A 23,193-nucleotide genomic window follows, 5' to 3' on the forward strand; every position below is an offset into this window, starting at 1 on the left:
TAATTTGGAAGTCTGAGCTAGACTCCGCAATGAGTTTACAGCCAAGCCAAACTAGAGAGAAAGCGGAACAGAGCTAGACAAGGCTGAAAATGGAAATGAGAAAATATTGGGCAGAATTTTCTGCCTACTGGGCGGGCGGGCCTGACCCAATCTCTGGCAGGCAGGGAGCTGATCCCCGCTGGAGAAGCAGATCCTGCCACCATTTTAAGTGGATGGGCCAATTAAGGCCCACTCGGCGGGAAGTGCTATGCACTTCCTGTGCAGGCGGGGGAGGATTCGCATGCGCACGAAAGAGCGCACATCTTCCTGAGGCTAAGTGCTGCCTCAGGGAAATCACTTACACTTGTTCAAACATTAAAACTAGAAAAATAAAAAAATCCTTAACATGTCTCCCTCATGTGACCATGTCACACAAGATGGAACATGTTAATAAATTTCACAAAAAACTTTATTAAAGTTTTTTAAGCCCTACATGAAACCTCATCCCGCCGGTGGATGAAGTTTCATATTTTTTCTATTGGCCGCTTGGGCTCCTGGCCTGCCCGCCAACCTTAAGGTTGGACAGGCAGGTCGGTTAATTGTTTTAATTATCCTGTCAGTGGCCTCAAGTGGCCATTGACAGGTTGGCGGGCCCACAGCTGATTTTCCTGCGCCCCCGCCTTTCTGAAAATTTAAATGGGGCAGGATGGGGGATCCCCCTGACATCTGTGTCATTTTGTACATCGGCGAGCCGGCCCCGCCCCTGCTCACCAACGGCAAAATCCAACCCATTATCTTTTGGACTTTTCTTGTGGGGTTAAATGAAACAAGACTTTTGCTCTTGGAGGCTCCACAAAAGTAGCTTAGGCCTCCCAGGCCACAGATTTGCAGGATCTTTCAGGACTAAACTGACAGTGGATCCTGCCACTTAGCTGGTCTTGGTGGACTCTGGGCAATTTTCTGCAGCTTCCCACCTGACATGGTGAGGAGTCAGCAGGAAAGAATTAAATGAGGCCCAGGAATTAAAATACAGCATTCCTCATTTCCGGAGCAGTGGGTGAGTTTCTAATTTTGCACCCGAAACTGGCCCGGAGTTAAAATCAGGGCTTTGCTTCAGCTTGTCTGTCAAAAGCTGATTACTATGAAAAACGTTATAAAGTTTGAAACTTGAGCATATGGTGTGAAAAGATTGAAGGCATTATTTTAATTAAGGACATTGCAGTATTGGAAAGATGGGATCGTCTTTGGGGCAAGGACAGAGTCCATTTTGTTATATTTGAGCAGCGAAAAAGGTAAGATCACACTACTTGGGGTATTCTATAGGACTCCAAATAGTGACAGAGAGATGGAGGAACAAATCTGCAGGAATCACAGAGATGTGTAAGGACTATGGAGTGGTGTCACTGGGGGACTTCAATTATCTAAATAACAATTGGGACAATATTAGAGTAAAGGGTAAAGAGGAAGAGGAATTTCTGAACTGTGTTCAGGAGAACATCCTTGATCAGTACATTCTCAGACCAACTAGGAAGAAAGCATTGCTGGATCTGGTGCTGGTAAATGAGGTGGAGCAAGTGGACCAAGTGTCTGTGGGGGAACATTTGGGTAAGTGTGATCATTGTATCATAAGGTTTAGATTAGTAAAGGAGAAGAACAAGGAGCAACATAATATAGAACCTCCAAATTGGAAGAGGACTAATTTCAATGCAATGGGGAGGGATCTGGCCAAGGTAAAATGGAACCAGAGACTGACAGGAAAGACTGTAATGGAACAATGGGTGATCTTTAAGTAAGAGATGTATTAGGTACAACCTAGGTACATTCCAATAAAGACTAAAAGGTAAGGCAGCCAAAACATGGCTCCTTGGATGATGAGGGAGATAAAGGTTATGATGAAACAACAAAGGAATGTATGTTGAATGTCAGGTGGATGCTTCAAGAACCAGATCAAATTGAATAGGTTGAGAGGAGAGGTGAAGAGGAAAATTAGACTGGCAAAGATGGAGTATGAGAATAGAATGGCAGTCAACATAAAAGGGAACCCAAAAATCTTCTACCAATATGTAAATAGTAGGCTGGTACTAGAGGTGGAGCAGTTCCGATTAAGGGCAAAGAGGGTAATATATGTTTAGAGGTGCAGGGCAAGGCTAGAACTTAATAGGTTCTTTGTATTGATGTTTACTAAGGAAGAGGAATCTGTCAAAATATCAGAAGAAGTGGAGAGAGCAGAGGCAATGGATAGTGTGGAACTTGAAAAGGAAGAGATGCTGGGATGGCTGGCTATGCTTAGGGTTGATAAGCCACCTGGTCTAGATGGCTTGCATTCCAGGTTACTAAATTAAGGGGGGGGGGGTAAAGACAGTGGAAGGGCCTGCCTTAATCTTCCAATTTTAACTAGATATGGGGAAAGTGCCAGAGGATTGGAGAGTGGAAAATGTGACACCTTTATTCAAGAAAGGGTGTGAGGACAGCCTTAGCAACCACAAGCCAGTTAGTTTAACATCAGTGGGGAGTATTTGATTTTGGAATCCATAATCAGGGGAAAAAAATCAATAGGCTCTTGGGAGAGTTTTGAGTTAATCAAGGAGAGCCAGCACAGACTTGTAAAAGGCAAATTGTGTTTGACTAATCTAATTGATTTTTTGATGAAGTACAGAGACAGTTGATGAAGGGAATGCAGTGGATATTGTCCATATGGATTTTAAGATAGCATTTTACATTGGGCCACATAAAAGGCTGGTTAACAAAATTGAGGTTTCTGGAATAGAGGATCAGTATCTAATTAGATAAAATATTTGCTTAATGACAGAGTTGTGGTAGATGGTTGTTTTTCCACAATGGAAGGTGGTAGGCCCCAAGGGTTAGTACTTTTTTTCTGCTACGTATAAATGATTGGATCTTGGAACATTGAGTAAAATTTCAAAATTTGCCAAAGATACCAAACTTGGCAAAGTGGCAAACAGTGAGGGTGATTTGAATCGCCACCACCAGGATATAGATAGGCTATTAGAACGGGCAGACAAGTGGCAGATGGAATTCAATACAGAGAAGTGTGAGGTGATGCATTTAGGCAGAAAGGATAGGGAGAGGCAATATAGACTTAACGGCATAATTCTAAAGGAACAGAGGAATCTGGGAGAAGTGTGCATTGATCTTTGAAGGTGGCAGCACATATTGAGAGAGTGGTTAGCAAAGAATATGGGATCCAGGGCTTCATAAATAGTGACCTTGTGCGCAAAAGTAAGGAAGTTATGCTGGCCTCAACTGGAGTTTGCATCCAGTTCTGATCATCACACTTTAGGAAAGATATAAAGGTGCTTGAGAGAGTGCAGAGAGGGTTTACCAGGATGGTTCCAGGGATGGACAGCTTTAGCTACAAGGTTAGGTTTGAAAGGCTGGGGTTGTTCTCCTTGGAGCAAAGAAGATTGAAGGGAGATTTGAGGAAGTGTATAAGATTATGACAGGCTTAGATAAGGTAGACAAGGAAAACTCTTCCCATTAGCTGATGGTAGAAGCTTTAAGATTATGGGCAAGAGATGAAGGGGAATGTGAAGAAGAGCTTTTTTTACACAGCAAGTGGTAATAACCAGCTGCCCATGAGGGTGGTGGAAGCAGAAACAATAAATAATTTTCAAAGGAAATTGGATGAGCACTTGAAGGAAATAAACGTACAGGGCTACACGGATCGAGCAGGAGAGTAGAACTGACTGGATTGTTCCATGGGAAGCCAGCATGGACTTAATGGACCGAATGGCCTTCTTCTGTGCCGTAAATGACTCTAGAATTTATTTTGTAACTGAGAGCCATCTTCAACTTTGTGAGGAAAACTGTATTGCTAAACAATGGTTATGCTTCCGTAAATAAAGGCTTGCAATGGTATAGTGTGCCTTTCACAACCTTAAGACATCCTAAAGTGCTTTATAGCCAATTATATTTGGAGGGTAGTTATAACATCAGAGATGTGGCAGTCTATTTTCACAGCCAGCTCCTAAAAACAACAATGCGATAATGCGCAGATAATCTGCTTTAGTGATGTTGGTTGAGGAATAACTTTGGCTAGGACACAAAAGGAGAACTCAGTTATTAATAACATGAAATTACATTTTGTTTAAATTAGGTAGAATTAAAACAGTTTTTGCAATTATTTACACCAAAATCAAACACTTCAATGTTATATTGATCCTCCAGTTAATACGGCCATTGGTTCTCTTTGTAGTGGTTTACCTGCAGTCTTTTTCCAAATCCTTTGACTCATCAGTGCAGTAGAAGAATTTACCCTTGAAAAGTTGCACAGCAATGACAGCAAAGATGAACATGAAGAGCATGTAAACGATGAGTATATTCAGAACATTCTTCAGGGAGTTCACTACACAGTCAAAGACAGCCTAAAAGAAGCAAATTTTGAGTCAGATACTAACAAGAAGTGACAAACAAGACTAGACCCACAGATTCTGCATGTAATGACCATTTAGTCAGAGCATCTGATCGACATGTAGGATTGGCCAATAAATTTAAAACTGATACCAGTTTCGAGCATTGGTGAGATAAAAGACACAAGGTGTACAGACAGCTCTGCATCTCTCTAACCAGAGGAGACAATGTAAAATGATAGTTACATTTTTGCATTACAGACCATTTGACAGGATTATCGATACTTTGCTAACAGTAAAATGTCTAAGTTACATCTCAAAACAATGTCAGCTGATATGCCTATTCAGAGCTTCGTAAAGCTCCATTTTGAACCAATTAAAATGCAACTGGTGCTAAGCTGAAGTGGTGTGAAAGGGCCTTCTCAAGCTGACTCAATTCAGTTCAACTGGTTTCTTACTCTCAACTTCTCTGGCAAATTATCATTAAGTGCCAAATGTGACTACAAATAAAACTATATGGGTGCTGCACTGCACAATTCAAACCATTTTTATTTTGGAAAATAGATGGATAAGTAGGTAGAAATGAAGCAGTTGGCCAGGATTTTTGAAAGATAACCTGCCAAATGTATTTTTGTTTAAAAGTATATAATTTTTACACAGAATGCAGTGCACAAGAAAACTGATCACTTCTCAAAATCTGGGCTGCATAAGTAAGATAATATACATGGCTGCGTTTATTTGTGCCGCAAAACCGGGGGAGGAGCACTTCCTGCAGGCATGGAGATGCAGGCCTGAATTTTTGTGCTGACCAAGAGGCTCCCCGCTTATCCAAAATGGCTCCAGAGCCTCGATTTCGGTAGTCCTGACCTCAAAATTGAACCCCACCATTTTCACAGGTTGGTTTTGGAGGGGGGGGCGGGGCAGGAATTGGGGCAGATAGTACTTTGCATATGCATGGTTTATGGAGGCAACTACAAATGTTAAAGTGCTGCTGCCTTCAGTGAGATCCAATTTTCATTAGCGGGATACCCACTTGTGCACTTTAGGCCGATCAGGAGAAGGTCTAAAGTTAGCAGATTTCTTTGGAGAAGTATATCACCTTTTTGGATATGGTCCCAGAACATCTTTGGGAGAAGTTAAGTGCCTTTCCGGATTGTTAAAAGTAGAAACGGATGCACATTTTAAAAAATGGATAAACTCGTCAGAACTTTCAGCTCATTGAAACTGACAAGGGAGTTATTAAGGCATTTAAATCTCATTCCCTTTAAATATTTGAAACATAAATTGTTTGCAGTGTTAAAAATCAGTGCTTGCTATTTCACTCTGTTGACATAAGCCTGAGGGTTATCATTATTGGGTTAGTGCTGATTATACTGATTTTACAACCTATCATTATCACAGTGGGTGTCTGTCAGTTCAGAATTTGATTGACAGCTGCAACTGCTTATAAAGTCTTTGTAGTGGGACTATGAATATAAATGCTTGCTGTTATAAGGGATTAGTGGTCAAAGGAATTTAAATGTAGTGAATGAACTTTTATCAATGGGAGGTATTTTTCATAGTAAATTCATAAATAGGCACTTAATATGTTATTTTATTTCCTCTCAGCATGGGACCTGAGGACTGTCCATGGTGATACTGGATGATTTGTCATGGAGGGTGACAGGGCAAAGGGCGATGGGTGTGGGGGCATGGGCTGTCATGAGTTGGCATAGGGGGTATAAAAGGCCATGGGGGTGGGTGTAGGGGCATGGGTTGCATGGAGGCTATGAGGTCCATGGGTGGGCATGGGTGAGGGCATGAGGTGCCAAACATTGGCAAGGATGGGACATGGGGAGTCCGAGAGGGGTAAAGGCATGAATGCGGATGTGGGGGTGAAGGCTATAGGGCTGTTTTTTGCTTTATTGGGTTTTTTTGGCAGCTGGGACAACGTGTTGGATCACCAAGGCTAGCCTTCTGCCCAGCAGCCCCTGTGCTGCCTCCAAACTGTTTCCAGGGTCAGCAGTCACGAATCCCAGTACATCCCAGAGCCCTTGGAACGAAACTTTGACCATCCAGGGCAATCTTTCAGGAGTCGGGTTCACAGGTCCAGGAATTCTCCCAAATCTGTGCTACTGACAGGGGAGCGAAGATTCAGGCTGCAGTGTCAGTGTCAGAGCCTGTGACTGTCTTAAGTATGGTGCTATTTCCTGTTGCTGAATTATGCAATTGTTCTGCAAGCTGGTGTCTCATAACTGTTGGCTTCACAACAAAATCAGTTAATGAAACAAAATTGCAACTACTCAGAAAGCAACCATTTTAACAGTCAAATTCTTGTAATGGCAAAAATAATAATTATAAGGAATTTTTTTGGTTTGTTTCACCTAATTATTAAACAAAGCATCACCGTTTTTTTCAAATTGTTATTCAAATGGTAATACAAGCTGTCTGGGAGTGACATGTATATTATTTATCCTCCCAGCAACCATTCAGATCGGGTGAAAGTCAATCTTGGAAAACAAAACTTTATGCTCTTAACATTGGTAAAAAAAAACAATAAAAGAAGCATTTTGAACAAAATATTTAAAGGCAAAGAATCATCATTCAATGTGGGGCTCAAAACCACCGCTCTGGGATTAAAAAATGAAATGAAAGTTGCTGCAGTCCCAGAGGACCACAGAGAGAGAGAGATGACTGGTGGTGAGTTTAACCTGAGGGTTACCACACCTCAGGCGAGGGGCAAGTTTGATCATGGTATGAGAATTGAACCTGCACTGTTTGCATTATTCTGCATCACAAGCCAGCCAGCTGAGCTAACCGAGCCCCCAGCTAGCTTCTTGATTTTTACAAAGAGAGGATTTTACTGCGTGAGCGCGATAAGGCAAGAACTCAATACCTTTAATTTTGGCAAACGCTTGATAGTTTTCAGTGGCCGTAAAACACGGAGAACACGCAGGGATTTGATGGTGTTGAGATCCTTTCCTTTGTTTCCGCTGTACATGTAAAGATAAAGAATCATACATGATTGAATTAAATCTAACTTTATCCAGTCTGTGTCACGCTAACTAAACACAAAGTACAGAGCAGATGTCAATACACAGGCACGCCTGGGAACCATATTTATAATAGGAGATGAAACTGGCAAGATTATAGATGGATGCAAAGTCACACTTCTGTGAGAAATGACAAAACAAACAAGAATGACAAGAAGAACATGCTACTGAAGTGGAGAAATATCTACTTATACTTAACCAATTCCTTACATGGAGGAAGCAATGTACTTTCAGTTTAGGGCATAGTCAATTGGATAAGACATCAACAGTAAATTTTTGGTCCAAAGTTGTTCTGCATGTATACATTTAAAACGATGTTGCATTTTAAAATATATTTTAGAAAGCAAATCAATGTTAATCTAACTAATGTAATATACATTTAATCTGCTCATTGAGGAAACTGTAATGATATTTGTTCAGTTACTACTTATAGATAGATAGTCAGGAAGTAAATCATATATTGCCTCAAATCCAGTGAATTCCAAAAATTAAATTATATTAGGAAAAATCCTAGTAAATTCTACATGAAACGTTCATTATTTTCTGTCTTGTTATCCAAACAAATTTTCACAGGATTAGCTCTTTAACTTGTATTGAAATTCTTTTAATTCCTGTGGTTATCACCGTGCCGTATACAACTAAGAGCAAAATCTGGGAACTCTTCATCATCCATCAAACTCTATCATCCACCAAGGGATGCGAGGTAGGAAGAATCCACTCTGTTATGGCAGAAAATGGAGGCTCCATCTAGAGACATTACAATCATGGCCTTAAGCCCTGATAAGAAAGGAAAGTGACACGACAATGACCTGGAAAGATGATGCATGCTCAGCCTGCTGATTCTTCAGTCTGAGACATTTCCTGGGCAGCTTTTCTTTCCCCCGTCAGTGGTGGCTGGCCATTGCTTTCTACTCTCAGGGACAGAGTGAAGAAGCAGGTCCCAAATCTACCTCAGCCAGAATAGAATATGGACCTGTGCTGGTGGTGTTATTTGGAACCACACACTAACCATCTAGCCAACTGAGCTAACCACCCGGCCAGGAAGCACTCTATCCAATATTACTTGCTGGCAGATAACAGAACTGAGAATGAACTAAATCTAAACTAAAAGCAGACCACTTAAGATTCATTCTCCAAATACATACACTTGTAAAATATTTCTTGCAAGAAAAGGGGTGGTGGAACAAACTATGGACAGAGGGAGACTAAAATATGTGCACTTTAATGCAGGATTTCAGGCTATTGATCCAAGTGACGAGTTGTGAATTGCAGGTATAGCAACAAAGACATGATTTTATTAAAAATCATTTTTGCGGGCAATGGTAAGTGACAGATTAAATTATTTTTCTTCAACACTAATTTAAATCTGGTACCTTGCGTTGTAGTTTGAAGGGATTAGTTGGTTTCTTTGTTGTGATGTACTTGTTCAATTCAGGAGACAAAAGTCAAAATGATTGTGATAATTCCCCATCTTCAATAGTGGGAGGAATCATCCACACAAAGTGTGGTATTGGGCAGGAAAAGGGACATTTTACCTGCCGGCCAGAATGGCAGCTTTTCACACTGTATTGTCCCATTTCCGGCATGTCCCAGCTCATTAATTATGCGTTCACGGGAACACGCTGGATCGATGGTGGGTGGGCTCAGATTTGCCCACCACAATTTGGCCACAGCGGCTCCTCACTCTGCGCACCATATTTAAAGCACACCAGAGCGCAGCCTACTTCACATCTTCAGACCAGGCCTGCTCCAGGCGACAGATGGCCCAAAAAGAAAAGAAGATGGCAGCCCCCAAATTTAATGACGCCTCTCTGGGGCACCTGCAAGACGCAGTGGAAAGTCACTGCGACGTCCTCCACCCCTGCTCTGGCTGCAGGAGGTCCACCAGAGTCACAAATCTGGCCTGGGAGGCAGGGGCAGCAGCGATCAGCACCGCCGGAGCACAGAGGAGGTCAGCCATCCAGTGCAGGAAGAGGATGAATATTCTCATCCATTCTGCCAGTGTAAGTCAACCACCTCATCACTCTCAACTCTCACACTCTCAAGCCCATCACACATCCACAGGGATCTCAAACCTCAAGGGACAACAACACTAACTCTCACGCACCTACCTTCCCACTTGCCGCATTCTCCCCAGTTACACCTTCCTCTCCCCCTCCCAAATTCACCCCCACAAACCATCATCCTGCCCTTCCAACCTCGCCCCACCCCGACATGTTCATTTCCCAACCCCCCATTCCCATCCCCTGATACACCTTCCTCTCCCACTCACAGCTGGACCATCCCCCCTGCCCACCGCTGACCATCCATAGCAGCCCATGATGAAGGCTGTGATGTTCCGAAGCAGACCTGAAGCATCAATGGAGAGCTCCCACCTTCAGAGAGCTGCTTCGTGGCGCAGCCATGTCCATGAGGATCCACCCAGCATGAGACGCACGTGTTCCTTGAAGATCTGGTAGCTCTTGAGCTCCAGCATCTTCTGCTCCTCAGATGTCCGCGATCTCAGCAAGGCCTTAACGGTAAGTCCCAACTTCCTGTACGTCATACTTCTCCAGGCGTGTTCTGGGCCAGCATGCTTTCCCGCCTGTGTAACGATAAATCTGGCCAGTGGGGGAACGATTCCATTCAGGCCTCACTTTGCATCACATTAGTGGGATGCAAAGCAAATCAATTTTTGGCCTTCTCACCACATTGTTGCCACTTAAATGCCATGACGGCCAACTCCAACAGGGCCAGAAAAGTCTGGTCCGTGATTGTGAAACTGTTCTATGACCATAATTAGCTTCACTTACTTGCCTACCAGAACTTCATATTTCAGATTATGGGTTGATTGGAATTTCAGGCCTTCTAAAGCTGAGCCCAAACTTAATTTAATTTGTCACTAATTTAAGTCAGACAATCGATTATGATCTGGTTCAGACAGTTCAACTGCTTTATTGCTGAGATTTAAAGGATTTGCATTTATATAGTACCTTTTATGACCTCAGGATGTCCCAAAGTGCTTTACAACCAATGAAGTACTTTTTTTTTTGAAGTGTAGTCATTGCTGTAATGTAAGAAATGTGGCAACCAATTTGTACATAAAAACTGCAATGTGAAAACAAGCCTAAAAATCACCCATGAAATAATGAGTGGCTTTTTGACAAAACCCTATTATTTATCATTGGTGATATTTGTTCGTTCTTTAAAGGAGCCAATGTATTTGTTAAGTCTATTTACATGAACAATTTGTATGGTACCTGGGGCAGAATTTATTGCTGGCCACCGGAGAACCAGTGGGAACCCCAAGTCACATTTCTCCAGGCCTGACACATTTATAAGGTAAGTAGGCACACACCTGGACAGCGCTGGGCCTCCTGTCAGTTAAATTCCCAGGAGGCTCCACCTCCCCTCCCCCTCTCAATGCTGGGTCTCTCAATCAGGCACTGAGTGCTTGGAAATGAGGGTCTAACCCCTCCCCAACAGTTGGCCACAGGGCTTGCTGGGTGCTTTACTAGAGGCAATGGAGACCCTTGCAAGCCTCATGTTATCCCCTGAGCCACAATTAAATCCAGGTGGGCTCAGAGATAGTTGGTTTTTGGTGGCTCATTGATGAGCCGAATTGCCTTTCCACTGGTAGTGTGCAGGTTTCCCCTTTCTGTCCATCACCAAATGCTGGGCAGTTGTCCCGCTGGTGGGAGTCAGACTCACGGCCTCCTGCACGATTCTCTCAGCCTGCCTCCTCTGGCGCTTTCCACTAAATTTCTCCCCAGTTGCAATCTGAGTTTCTTAGCCAGCACATTGCACTCTATTTTCCGGCCCGTTGGTGTCAGGCATCATGGTGGGCAGGGTGGGGTGGGGGGAACAATATGGTGTGAAGGGTCAAAAATTGATTTTACACCATGACGGGGCGGTGGCAGATGGATGGGGTGAAGGAAACAGCCACACACTTGGAAAAGCTTGCCAAAAGTGAATATTCTTCTGCAGCTAAGACTGTTCAGCTGCAGCTCCATTGACATGCTTGGAGTCGGGCCTTTGAAGCTTTTCTGCCCACTCAAGCAATGCAAAAGCATGAAAGTGCCACCAGATGCTCCAAAACCTTTCTCTCCCTCTGGACACAGGCTGCAAATTAATGTGCATTTTAGGGGGCAGCACAGCAACTGACGAACTGGGAAAAATTGTAGAATCCCCTTGTGAAAGGCAACCATGGCACAGTCACTGGTGGAGTTGTTCACAGCCCCTTGCAAAGTCTTTACTAAGGTTTGGACCAGTATCCATCATGGTTCAAGCTAACAGGGCAGCCTTTCAGTGCGGGTTTGGAGAATGCCTGTGCCTTGGCTGAGAGCACCACAGGCAGCCCTGTGGCTGAAGCTGCCAACAATTGGTCAAGTAGAGTGGAGCAGGCGTGGGTGGGGTTCGGAGAGCCATAAAGCGGACTACACATTGGCCATTCAAAAGTGGTGGCTAGCACTGTCCTCCTGGAATCATGAAGGGGCCTTCAGACTTAAACAAGAGAGGTTCTTAGGCCACCCATACTAACCCACGTGTCTCTTTCTTTCATCCAGCAGGAGGATAATATCAGGGTCATGGAGCCTGGTAATACGTCATAGCTTACAGAGACCAGAGAAGAAGAAGAGAGCAATGGAGGCATCTGGCTCAGCAAAGGGAGGAGAACTTCCCGCAAGGTGAAGGGGCGGCAAGGCCTGCTGCACATGTTGCTGAAGATCCACAGTGAGCCATCGCTTGTAGGCACTTCACTAGACCCAGATGCTGCCTGTCATTCCTGCAGATGACTGAGAACTAGTGTCGCCGAAGACTATGCATGTCTAGGGAACTGATCGGTCACAGGTGTCACCGCCTGCAGGATTTGGTGCCACGGGGACATGGAGGGCATCCACTGCTGGTGGCCATGAAATTGACTGCAGAGCTCAATTTCTATGCCAGTGGCTCCTTCCAGGGCTCCACAGGTGACCTGTGTAGGATCTCACAAGCCTCCATGCATAGGTGTATCCAGAAGGTCATGGAAGCCATGTTCACGAAGGCACAGAATTTTGAGCATTTCACCCGGGACTGGGAGAGCAAGGAAGCAAGCGTGCTGGGATTTGCACAGATCTCAGGTTTTCCACAGGTACAGGGTGCCATTGACTGCACTCATATGGCACTTAGATTTCCATGGCAACAAGCAGTCAACTACATCAACTGCAAGGGATTCCACTTGCTGAATGTCCAGCTGGTGTGCGAGGACCACAAACGCATCCTACAAGTCTGTCCCCAATTCCCAGGGAGTGTGCAGGACTCCTACATCCTTAGCAGGTCTCAGATCCCTCTTCTAGGATCCAGTGAGGCTCCTCAGGGAGGAGGGCTACCCACAGGGGGCGTGGCTGATGACACCCATGAGGCAGCCTCAGACTGCAGCAGAGTGATGGTATAACAAGGCTTATGCTGGACTTTGGTGGAGAAAGTGATAGGCATTTTGAAAATGAGGTTCCGGTGTCTCGACAGCGCCCATGGAGCACTGCAATACAGTTCCCGGAGGCATCATCCAATAGCTTGCTGTGCGTTCCACAACCTGGTGCTGCAATGGGGGGCAGGGTGGGCTTGGCTGAGGAGGAGATGGAAAAGCTGCACATCTCCAATGGGAGGACATTGAAGAAGATGACAGTGTTGAGGTCCTTGAAGGCGAGGATGCTGGCGATGAGGCCTTCATATTGGCCAGACGAAGCAGGAATACTCAGGAGGCTCTCCTAGCTGCAAGATTCATGGAGAATGATGATGAGATGCAGTGAGGACATTCCTGACATCCTCACCTTGCACCTGTGAGCGTTTGACTCCTATGTGGCTGATGGAAGGCACATACCCTCAGCGCTCAGGCTCATGTCATGGAAATGCAGCAGAAGCCCTAGATTCCAGGAGGATGATGACGACATGCAGTGAGGGCACTCCACAGATCTTCACATAGCCTCTGTGAATGTCTGACTTCCACCTGGCTCATGGCAGCTTGCTTGCGCTCTGTTATTAGGAACATATCATGGAGACACAGCTGTGAAACTTTAAATGCACCTGATCCTTTGTCAGCTTCAGGAGCACACTGTCACCAGTCACAGATGCTGAAGAGATGGGGGCCAGCCTGACCTCAAAAGATGCTGAGAGCACACAGAGAGAATGATAGAACGCTGTGACACCTGCCCACAACATTCTGGCAGCAATGACCACCACCGGCGAGGTGCAGGCATCACTAATGTGTCCAATGAGTGTTAAGCTGGACCGTCGCTTTGGTCTGAAGGTTACACAAAGCATAGGGAAGAGGCCCTGGACTGAGTCACCTGCCTTTATCTTGTGCAGGAACCAAGGTTTCACATCTGAGCAACATGAATACTGCTCATCATAGCAAGGAGCCATAGGCAAGGAGATATTAGCAGGGAGACATTCTTGGGAGTTTATTTACAATAGGGAGCATTAAGAACAAGTGATTAACACCCGTGCCCAGGCTGTGCAACCACTTCTTCTTAACCTTCCTAATCCTGCCGCTTGGCTTTGATGTTCCCTCCCCTGACATACACAGCAGAGGTGGAGGCAGCCTGCCGACCGCTACGCTCTGCCTGTGATGACCTTGGCGGGTGTCGGAGGGAGGCATTGCTAAATTTGGGTGCAGCACGTGTCCTCCTTTTGGCAGCCACGACCTTTTAGCAGCTTCTGATCCCTGAGGCAGTGCTAGCTCTGTGCAGGGGCACCTGGATTGCTAGAGGCCTGAGGTGACAGTGGGGCTGGTGAATCTGAGGCCACCCCAGAGATCCGGCATGTTTCTTGGGAATGCATTATTGAGGCGGGACACACTGGGTTTGGGACGATACGGCACAAAAACCCACCATTGCAGCCAGCAGGTAAAGGGTCTTTTTTCCTGCCCACTACCGTACTTAGCGTGAAATCGTCCCAGGTTTGGACTATGTATTATTTTATGATTCTGCAGAAGGGCACATATATCAGCTGGCAAAATCACATCAATAGGTTGGCACAGCAATCCCTCAATGTACAACTAAAGCTGAGCCCAAAATTCAGCTATCATCTTCTCCCATAACTATTAGAACACAGTGAAATACAAGGATTATACTTCTTTCAGTAACCAAAGCTTCAATGTATATTAAAACAGAAGCAATATATTATGGGGGCTAGAAATCTAAAACAGAAAGTGCAGGAAGCATCCAACAGGTCAGACAGCATCTGTGGAGGGAGAAACAGTAGCTAACATTTCACTTCTGATGAAAAGTCATCGAACTGAAATATCACCACTATTTCTTTCTCCTTAAATCCACTTGATTTGGAATCTGGATATGATGGATGTCTTGAAGGTAAACGCTGAGAATTCATTGTATCATGGTCACATAATGAAAAACATCTCCAAGTTGAATCAATGCATTAAAACAGCAGATTGATGAGCCTGGTACTAAATTCAAAAGATGTAGTAATTGTAGCTCTAAGCGATGTAGTGCTTGTAGCTTTAAGACTAATTGTGTTGTATAGTATCATGTGACAGTGTGAACAAATCAGCTGTAAACAAGGGGAACCTTAGAGTGGGAGTTCTTCTTCTAGTTGTGGGGCTTGATGGAAGCATGTAACTGCTACTGCAGCCTGTAAATAAAGTTTGATGTTTCTAATGAGAAACCTGCTTGGAAAATTAAGTCCACAACAAAAGATAAGAACACAGAGCTTCTATACACTCACCACAATGCTTCCTACAGAGCTTAACCATGACAGTAACAAATAGTAATGCCATCGCATTGTTTCATTAAGGTCATTGCAAGCACATTTCCCACAATGGATACCTCACGTGTGATCTTGAGCTATCTATCCTTGCAATATTAATGCTAAAGCAGTAAAGTTATTACAAAATGTCTTCTTTGCCTTGACTGACCATTATTCTGATAATAATTATCAAACCTTCCAAGACCAAGTGCCACACGGCCAGCCCACAAATACCCATTGCTCCCCGATACCAAGTCCTCTTGGTGTCCTCTTCTCCTCCAATCAGCCTCCTGTTCGGCAACAAAACCCCTTTTGCTCTGAACTGCCTCCATACTTCACTCTGCCATGCCATCTTTCTCCCTGCTTTCAAAAAGCTTTAGAAACCTTTCTTTTCCACCTTGCCTTCAACTCCCAGCTTAACACTTGGTGTTCCCTTTTTCCTCTTGCTTATATCCAAGAAACACTTTTTGAGATCTCTTCTTGTTTGAAATGATCGCTATAGAAATGTATTTTGTTGTATATTATTTGAACCCCCATCATAAAAAGGTGAACCAAGGATTAAAAAATACATCTCTTAATACCATGCCCTTATACTATCTATATTTGTAAAGTCTAACTTCAATATAAAGTTATATTTTTGCTTAACATTCAATGTCATTCATATCTGTCTTAGTGACCTAAAATAATCTATAGAATGCTATAACAAAATAAGAAATGCACACTACACTGAAGGTTAAAGTGCTATTGCTGAATAAAATAAATTTTAAACTGCCATGTATCATCTGAGCATTATTAAGCTTCCATTCCACCCTCTTTTGATGGCTCAGGGTTTAAGTGCAATGTGCTACAGAACTATATAGGTCAGTAAGATCCCAAATTTAATTTATTTTCTGTGCTAACTTATTGGACATAAACAAGGAAAGCAACAAGGGGTTTGGAATAATATTGGAAGTAAAACTTCCAAAAACAGAGATCCAGCACAATCGCAAATATAACTTCACATTATACACCAGTTTTTTAGAATGCAATTGGTTCATTTGCATTGCCTTTCTCTAATACTGTCAAAGAACACCATTGTTCAGCTCACCAATTCGAAAAATAAATGTTGGTGAGCTTGTCGCTGACTGTAAAGCAATGGAACATTAGTGGAAAACTGGAAGCACGATGGGCAGGATTTGGCCAGGTTAGGGGAGGAAGGCTTTGATGAAGACCTGTCAGCATCGCCGTCCCTCTGAACCTGACTACAATTTTAGAATGTCAGATTAGTACGGAAATGTTGAAGTTGTGGTCTGTCACTCAGTGTTCCACAACAGGCTGCCCTGTATAACCACCCACTCTCCTCACCCTGCCCCACGCTCCACAGCCCATGGCTGACAATCTTTGAAAGAAGCAAGAATTTCAACAATCCTGCTCTCACATTACTATTACAAACTTGTTTTGTTAATAAGGGGTAACTGGATTTTTAACAATAATGTGATTAATAAAATTTAATGAACTTCAGAATTGTCCCCCCAAAAAAACTTTAAATTTGTGGAGTGTTGCTAAGTGATTAACCAGTAGATTTTTTAAAACAAATTAAATTTTCAAATAAGCTTTTTTTCAGAATTATTTAGATTCTACCTTCAAACCATGTGTGTGCCCCCAACCTTTAATCTGCATTACGTAAGTATTTTTAGAAGTGTTTTATTTCGCTGCTGCTTCTTTCCTGGTTGGGCTTCTGTGAAAATCGTTTAATGTATTTGGCTGCTTGGACAGCCTGATGCTATCTCTCCAGCCCCAGGTTGGGTATCCCTAGTAAAGAACGCTGTAATCAGGTGCAGTGTCACTGCATGAAGATGGAGGTGAAATTCTTGCCAGAGAGATTGTTAGAGGCACCCTCTCTTCATCGCTGACCGCAAACTCTGGGTCAATGTTTATAGCCGCAAGGAATAAAGTGATAAATTGTGCAGACTGCTTAGTCATGTAAGTGGATAGATGTGCAAGGTTAAAATGAAAAAACAGTTAAAATCAGAAAACTAAGAAAAGGATTCACATTCATGACAAAAACATCCTTTAAGATAACATGCAAAATAACCATCTCTTCAGCTTGGCTGATGTTTGTTCAAATTAAAGAGACTGCTTGACATTTATGGCTTAATAGAAAGTTTGTATGATTACTAAGGAACAAATAGTATTTGAACTACTGTAATCAATCTGGTGTGCTTCTAATGAGAATGATGCATGATTAAGTGGGTATAATGTTCAGCAAAACATGGCAGTAGATCATGATTTCTGCTTCACCATCATTTTCATGTACGCACCTATATTACACCATTTCATGGTGACCCCTATTTGTACAGCAAACAATTACTTGGAAACTTCACGACAATTTAGCCCATTTTTGAATTTAATGATGAATTCTGTTCATCCTTTTTTTTATAATACCAACATTCTTGTAGACGATGAGTGTGATTGTATATGGACTTTCAATAAGCATGTGGTTTATGATCCATATTGTCCTTTTGATAGTTACAGGCAAGTCTGGAGGAAATATAAACAGCAGCACAGTGAACATTCTTTAAATATCTGTCATTGGTGGCATCGTGTTACAAGGATATTCAAAAATGCTGCCAAATTCATTTTTCTTCCCAAAGCTGAAGACCTTGTTGCTTACTGTTCCACAGGTATTAGTGGCTCTCCAAGACTTTGCTCAACTGACCATTCTTCATGGGTGAGTCTCGACAGTGAGCATCAAGAAGTTATTCTACTGTGCAGGGTCTGACAACTGAGCCCAATGCTCATGTCATTCAATGTCCCACGTGTACACTTTTTACCAGTTATCACTACATGGTGATCAAGTGATTAAATCCAAGCTGATTATTCCCTTCAGTGACCCAGGTGGTCACCTTGGCTCAGTTGCTAACAATCTTTTCTCTGAAGCCCTAGTCCATGTCCTTATTAGCACCTAATCCAAGCTAACTGTTGAGTGCTACACTGAGGGAGTGCAGCACTGTCAAAGGCATTGTTCTTCAAACACAACATTAATCTGAGACTAAAATAGAATTACCTGGAAAAACTCAGCAGGTCTGGCAGCATCGGCGGAGAAGAAAAGAGTTGACGTTTCGAATCCTCATGACCCTTCGACTCAAGTTCTGTCGAAGGGTCATGAGGACTCGAAACATCAACTCTTTTCTTCTCCGCCGATGCTGCCAGACCTGCTGAGTTTTTCCAGGTAATTCTGTTTTTGTTTTGGATTTCCAGCATCCGCAGTTTTTTTGTTTTTATTAATCTGAGACTGTTTGGCTGTTCCAGTGCAATAGATGAGTGTAAAGATCCCAGCTTTTCTTCAAACAGTATCATGTAATGTGGTCATACATGTTTGGGCTACATTCAGAATGACTGTTTACCTATGTAACATTTAAGAACAAGAAAAGAAACATTTGCATTTACATAGTGCCTTTCACAAGCTCAGTGAAATCTAGACACTGTTGTAACGTAGGAAACAAAGCAGTCAATTTATGCACAGCAAGTTACCACAAATAATGAAATAAATCACCATGTTATCTGTTTTCAGAGTTGGTTAAGGGATAAATATTGGCCAAGACCCCAGCAGAACTCCCTTACTCTCCTTCAGCTAGTGTTATGGGGCTTTTTATGTCTACCTGAGAGGGCAGATGGGGCCTAGGCTTTTCTTTGGCAGTCCCTCAGGAATGAGAATGCTTTGCTTCTACTCAGGTTCGACGGGTTCTGAGATGGATGATAAGTCCAATGCACGATCTGCAGACTGTGCCACATGCGGAGCAGGTGGTGCTTGAAGAGTTGGGTAGATGGGTTGTTTGAAGGTTTGTGCTCCCTCCAATGCATGGACTTTGCCTCTGTATATTCCCAACAACGTCTCTCAATGTGTATACTCCCAGATGAACTTTCTCCATTTTGGTTGGTCAACAGGGACTCCCAGGAGCCAGCAGGGATATTTGACCTCTTCAGGGATGCTTTTAGGATATTCCTAAAGTGTTTCTGCTGTACCTTTGCGAGTGTCCTGCCACCATTGCGATCCAAGTAGAACAGTTGCTTTGGGAGTCTGGTGTCAGGCATATGAACTACATGCTCACCAAGCAGAGCTGGTTTTAAGTGATTAGTACCTCTGCTGGCAAGTTGGCTTGAGAGAGGACACTGCTGTTCGACCACCTTTCTTGCCATCAGATTTGAAGAGTCATGCGAAGGCACCTCTGGTGGTATTTCTTTAGTGCTTTGAGGTGCCTGCTGCAGGTTATCCAAGCCTCTGAAGTATACAGGAGTGCGTCTCATTTGAAGGATGAAACTTCCGACAATGCAGTGTTCCCTCAATACTGCACTGTATTGTCAGCTTAGAATAGATTAGAATAACCCTTTGTATGACTTCAAGCTTGTCCCTATTTTAATACTGTCTTTAATGCTGTCCTAGCCAAGAGCAGTTTCTTCAGCAAAACAGTGGAGGAAAGACAGGCTGTTCCCTTGCTTTAGCGAGAACAGATACAAAGTAAAAGCAGTGATAATACTGCAACAATTTGCTTTTATTTGGCACCTCCAGCATTAAAAATGTGGCCCAGGGTGCTTCACAAAAGGGTGCAATGAAAACAGAAATAGAGTCAGGAAGGATAAGATTGGGAGAGGTGACCAAGGGTCAGATCAAGTAGAAGTATTTTGAGGAGGTTTTTAAAGGGAGTGAAAGAGGGGCAGAGGTGAAGAGAATTATAGAAGGAGTCCCAAAGAATAGCAAAAAGTCAGAATAAATATTTCAGCCTGCTTTATTTCAGGATAGAGAAGTGCTAAAAATCAGGAGCTGCTCCAATAAGCTTCAGTCTTGTATTCCAGAATAAAATATGCTGAAGCATTTATTGAGACTATTAGTATTCAAATCGTTATTTATCTGCTAAGGAGTTTAGTTCTTGCTCAGAACGTGAGCTCATGCTAAGCATTCATTAATATCCAGCTTTTTCAGCCAACAGGACAATCAATGTTTTATATTGCATATTAATATCTATGGTGATAAACTAGTCAGTTTATAGTCTCATATTGAAAATTTCACTCCCTGCTCAACTATACACACTTTTGACATATTTTAAACAGCAGTACCAAGTCCAATAATTAAAACTAAAATAAAAATGTCTGTATGTTAAGTTCTTTGCATATTTCTCTAGCTCATAAACATTAGCAGTAGATATCAAAATGAATCACAAATCGCCTACACAATGTGTGATGTAATTATAAATGAGTATTACTGGGGCTGGGGAATAATTGTTTTTTCTAAGGCTAAATAATTGGACCTCTGTTTTACAATTTGCTTTAAGAATCTAATTACTCAAAAGAGCTAGCAGTTGACCAAATAAGTAGCAAATGATAATAACACACTTAGTTACGATAATATTTTGGGCAAGGGAAGACAAGTGGTCCATCTAGTCTATCTCCCTAACCAATTTCCTGGCTGTGATTCTGGAATTAGCAGTCCTCTCTATCTTTTTGCAAAGAATGTTTTTCTCCAGGCCTCAACAGCTACAGATTTCTGTTTTACCACCCCTACTTAATCAGGAACCTGGTAATCAGGGTCCTTAATTCTAGAACCTTCCTCCTTCAGAAATATTGCGTAAATTTCCCTTCTTTGTTTTCATATCCCTAATGTTACACCATATTCCCTTTATCCTCAAATCTGTGCTCAAGAAAGAACTTTTCTTTATCCAATTTCTCTGTACCCATAAAAATCTCAAAAGACTTCTATCAAGACCCCCTTAACCTCCTCCTCTTCAAACAGTAGTGTTCCAGGGTCAGAGTCTTTCCTAAGATAAAAGCAAAATACTGCAGATGCTGAAAATCTGAAATAACAAAAGAAAATGCTGGAAAAACTCAGCAGATCTGACAGCTTCTGTGGAGAGGGAAACAGAGTTAACATTTTGAGCCTGTATGACCTCTGAAGAATGTCTCTGAAGAAGACTTGAAACATTAACTCTGTTTCCCTCTCCACAGATGCTGTCAGACCTTCGGAGCTTTTCCAGCATTTTCTGTTTTCATTTCAGTGTCTTTCCTCACAGTCTTTCCTCCCCAGTGAGGAAGAAGGATTTTAGGAAGCGGATAAGCCAACCACAGTTAACCAAGGAAGCTAAGGATAGTATCAAATTGAAAGAGAAAACATACAGTGTGGCAAAGATTAGAGATAAGCCAGAGGATTGAGAAAGTTTTAAAAACCAACAAAGGATGACCAAAAAAATAATATAGAGGGAGAAAATAAACTTTGAGAATAAATTAGCAAGTAATATAAAAATGGACAGTAAGAATGTCTTTAAATATATAAAAGTAAGAGAGAGGCCAATGTGGTCTACTCTTGGCCCTTTTGAAGATGAGGGATGAAATTTTCCAATCTGGGACTAAGACCCGCGGTGGGGGCAGGAATGGGGAGTGTTTCCCGTCGTGGAGGCCGGTAAGAATTCGCACTGGATCGCGCAATGCTGGCCTAATTAATTATGCAGTCAGGGGTTTCCCAACATTTTGCATGACTGGGTGGACTGGATGGCGTGTGCCCTACCAACATATCTGGGCGCCATATTTAAAGGGCACCCAGACATCAACTTACCCACTGTTGAAGGAGAATGAGAAGGTCCACCTCCTCGAAGATCCTGAAATTAGAAGGTCCACGTCATAGATGCTCCACCCACCCACTGCTTCATGTGGTGTTCTCGGGTCCAGTTGCTGGAGGCCTCCATCTTCCACACTCCGCGAGGTGCACCAGGCCTTCTTGCAGGTAAGTCATGCCATGTGGTCTGGACGTGTCCTAGACCGGTGTGATATCCTGCTGGTGGCACGGACAATTGGAAGGGTGGGGGGAGCGATTTCAGTCAGGCCTTCATTTGCATCCCATTGACGGGTTGCAAAACGACTTCACACCGGTCTCTGGTGGGAATGGTGACCTGCCATGACGGGCGGGAGCAAACATTCCGCCGTCAGTTTGCGCCCGCGGAAACCAATTTCTCAGCTCCAGCCACATTGTTTCCCCACCTGCCACTTAACCCGCCGCAGGGGGCACTGGAAAATTCTGCCTGAGGTCTCATTTGCTGCTTTCCAATCCTTTGGAACATTGCACAATTCCACCAAGGCAATTATTGGTACAGAGATCTGCCATCTCTTCACCTATATCTATCTGTACCAATGGGCAGAGATTGTCCAAGTCTGAGACCTTGATCACCTTCAGCTTCTTAATTTCTACCTCACCTTCTCTTGTGACATTAAGGATTTGTAATTTGCTCTTTCCCTTATATTTCTTTTTTAACACACCCACACCTCCCTCCTTCAATGGTAAAAATAGTGACAAAATACTAAATTAGTCAGTCCAGAGTATTGTTCTCAATTTTCGCACTGCCCCCAGACACTCTTAAATAAGCCAATATCCCACTGTACCCTTCTTTTACTCCTGATATACTTTAAAAAGGTTGTTATTGCCCTTAATTTTTTTTTTCTGTATAGATCCCTCATTTGTCCTTTGCACATCTCACCAGTTTCTTAATTCCTTGACATTGCAATTCTCCTGCCCTTGCTCCTTCTCTGCATAAGACCCTTCCCTTTCCCTTGTGTCTCCCTGACTTCCCTTTTTCACACATATTGCATTTACTTCTTGTTTTATCAATGATAAACTGCCCTTTGCAAAGTAAAAGTGAGTTGCTTAAGACTCCCATGTCAAATAGTTCCGCTCATTTTATTCCTTCCGTACAATACCACCAGGCATAGAAACAACAAACTGAATGAACCAAATGGGCCTTTTTTGCTCTGCTATGCTTGGACCACTATACTGATTTGATGTATTTGAATGCCTTTCTGCACTTGTCATCATCTGCCTATCAATGAAAATTCTTGTACATGAACCAAAGCAGAAGGGATTTGATCTTATATAAATATTTTAAGATAGTATGTCAGTTCTAGAGAAAAAAAAGAACCAAATGAATGGAGTAACACCCATCCGTTTCTCTGCAACTTCAAATCTATTCATTAACCATGTAAATGAATCTGATTAACATGCTATTAACTTCTGGAATGTAAAGAAATTATGTTCTTCTATTCTTACAGATCAAATTTCAGTTTATTTGCTTAGA

General features: G+C 42.9%; 1 protein-coding gene across 1 annotated transcript in view; it reads right to left on the reverse strand.

The window, feature by feature from the left end:
- Positions 1-23,193, reverse strand: part of LOC121280817 (probable voltage-dependent N-type calcium channel subunit alpha-1B) — a 226,806-nt gene that overhangs the window by 103,023 nt on the left and 100,590 nt on the right. Inside the window, exons 20-21 of the mRNA XM_041193080.1 lie at positions 7,225-7,321; positions 4,204-4,364 (exon numbers count right to left, since the gene is read on the reverse strand). Coding sequence (XP_041049014.1) covers positions 4,204-4,364; positions 7,225-7,321 — 258 coding nt within the window. The remainder of the gene's footprint in view (positions 1-4,203; positions 4,365-7,224; positions 7,322-23,193) is intronic.

The sequence above is a fragment of the Carcharodon carcharias genome, chromosome 8, assembly GCF_017639515.1.
Source record: "Carcharodon carcharias isolate sCarCar2 chromosome 8, sCarCar2.pri, whole genome shotgun sequence".
NCBI lineage: Eukaryota > Metazoa > Chordata > Chondrichthyes > Lamniformes > Lamnidae > Carcharodon > Carcharodon carcharias.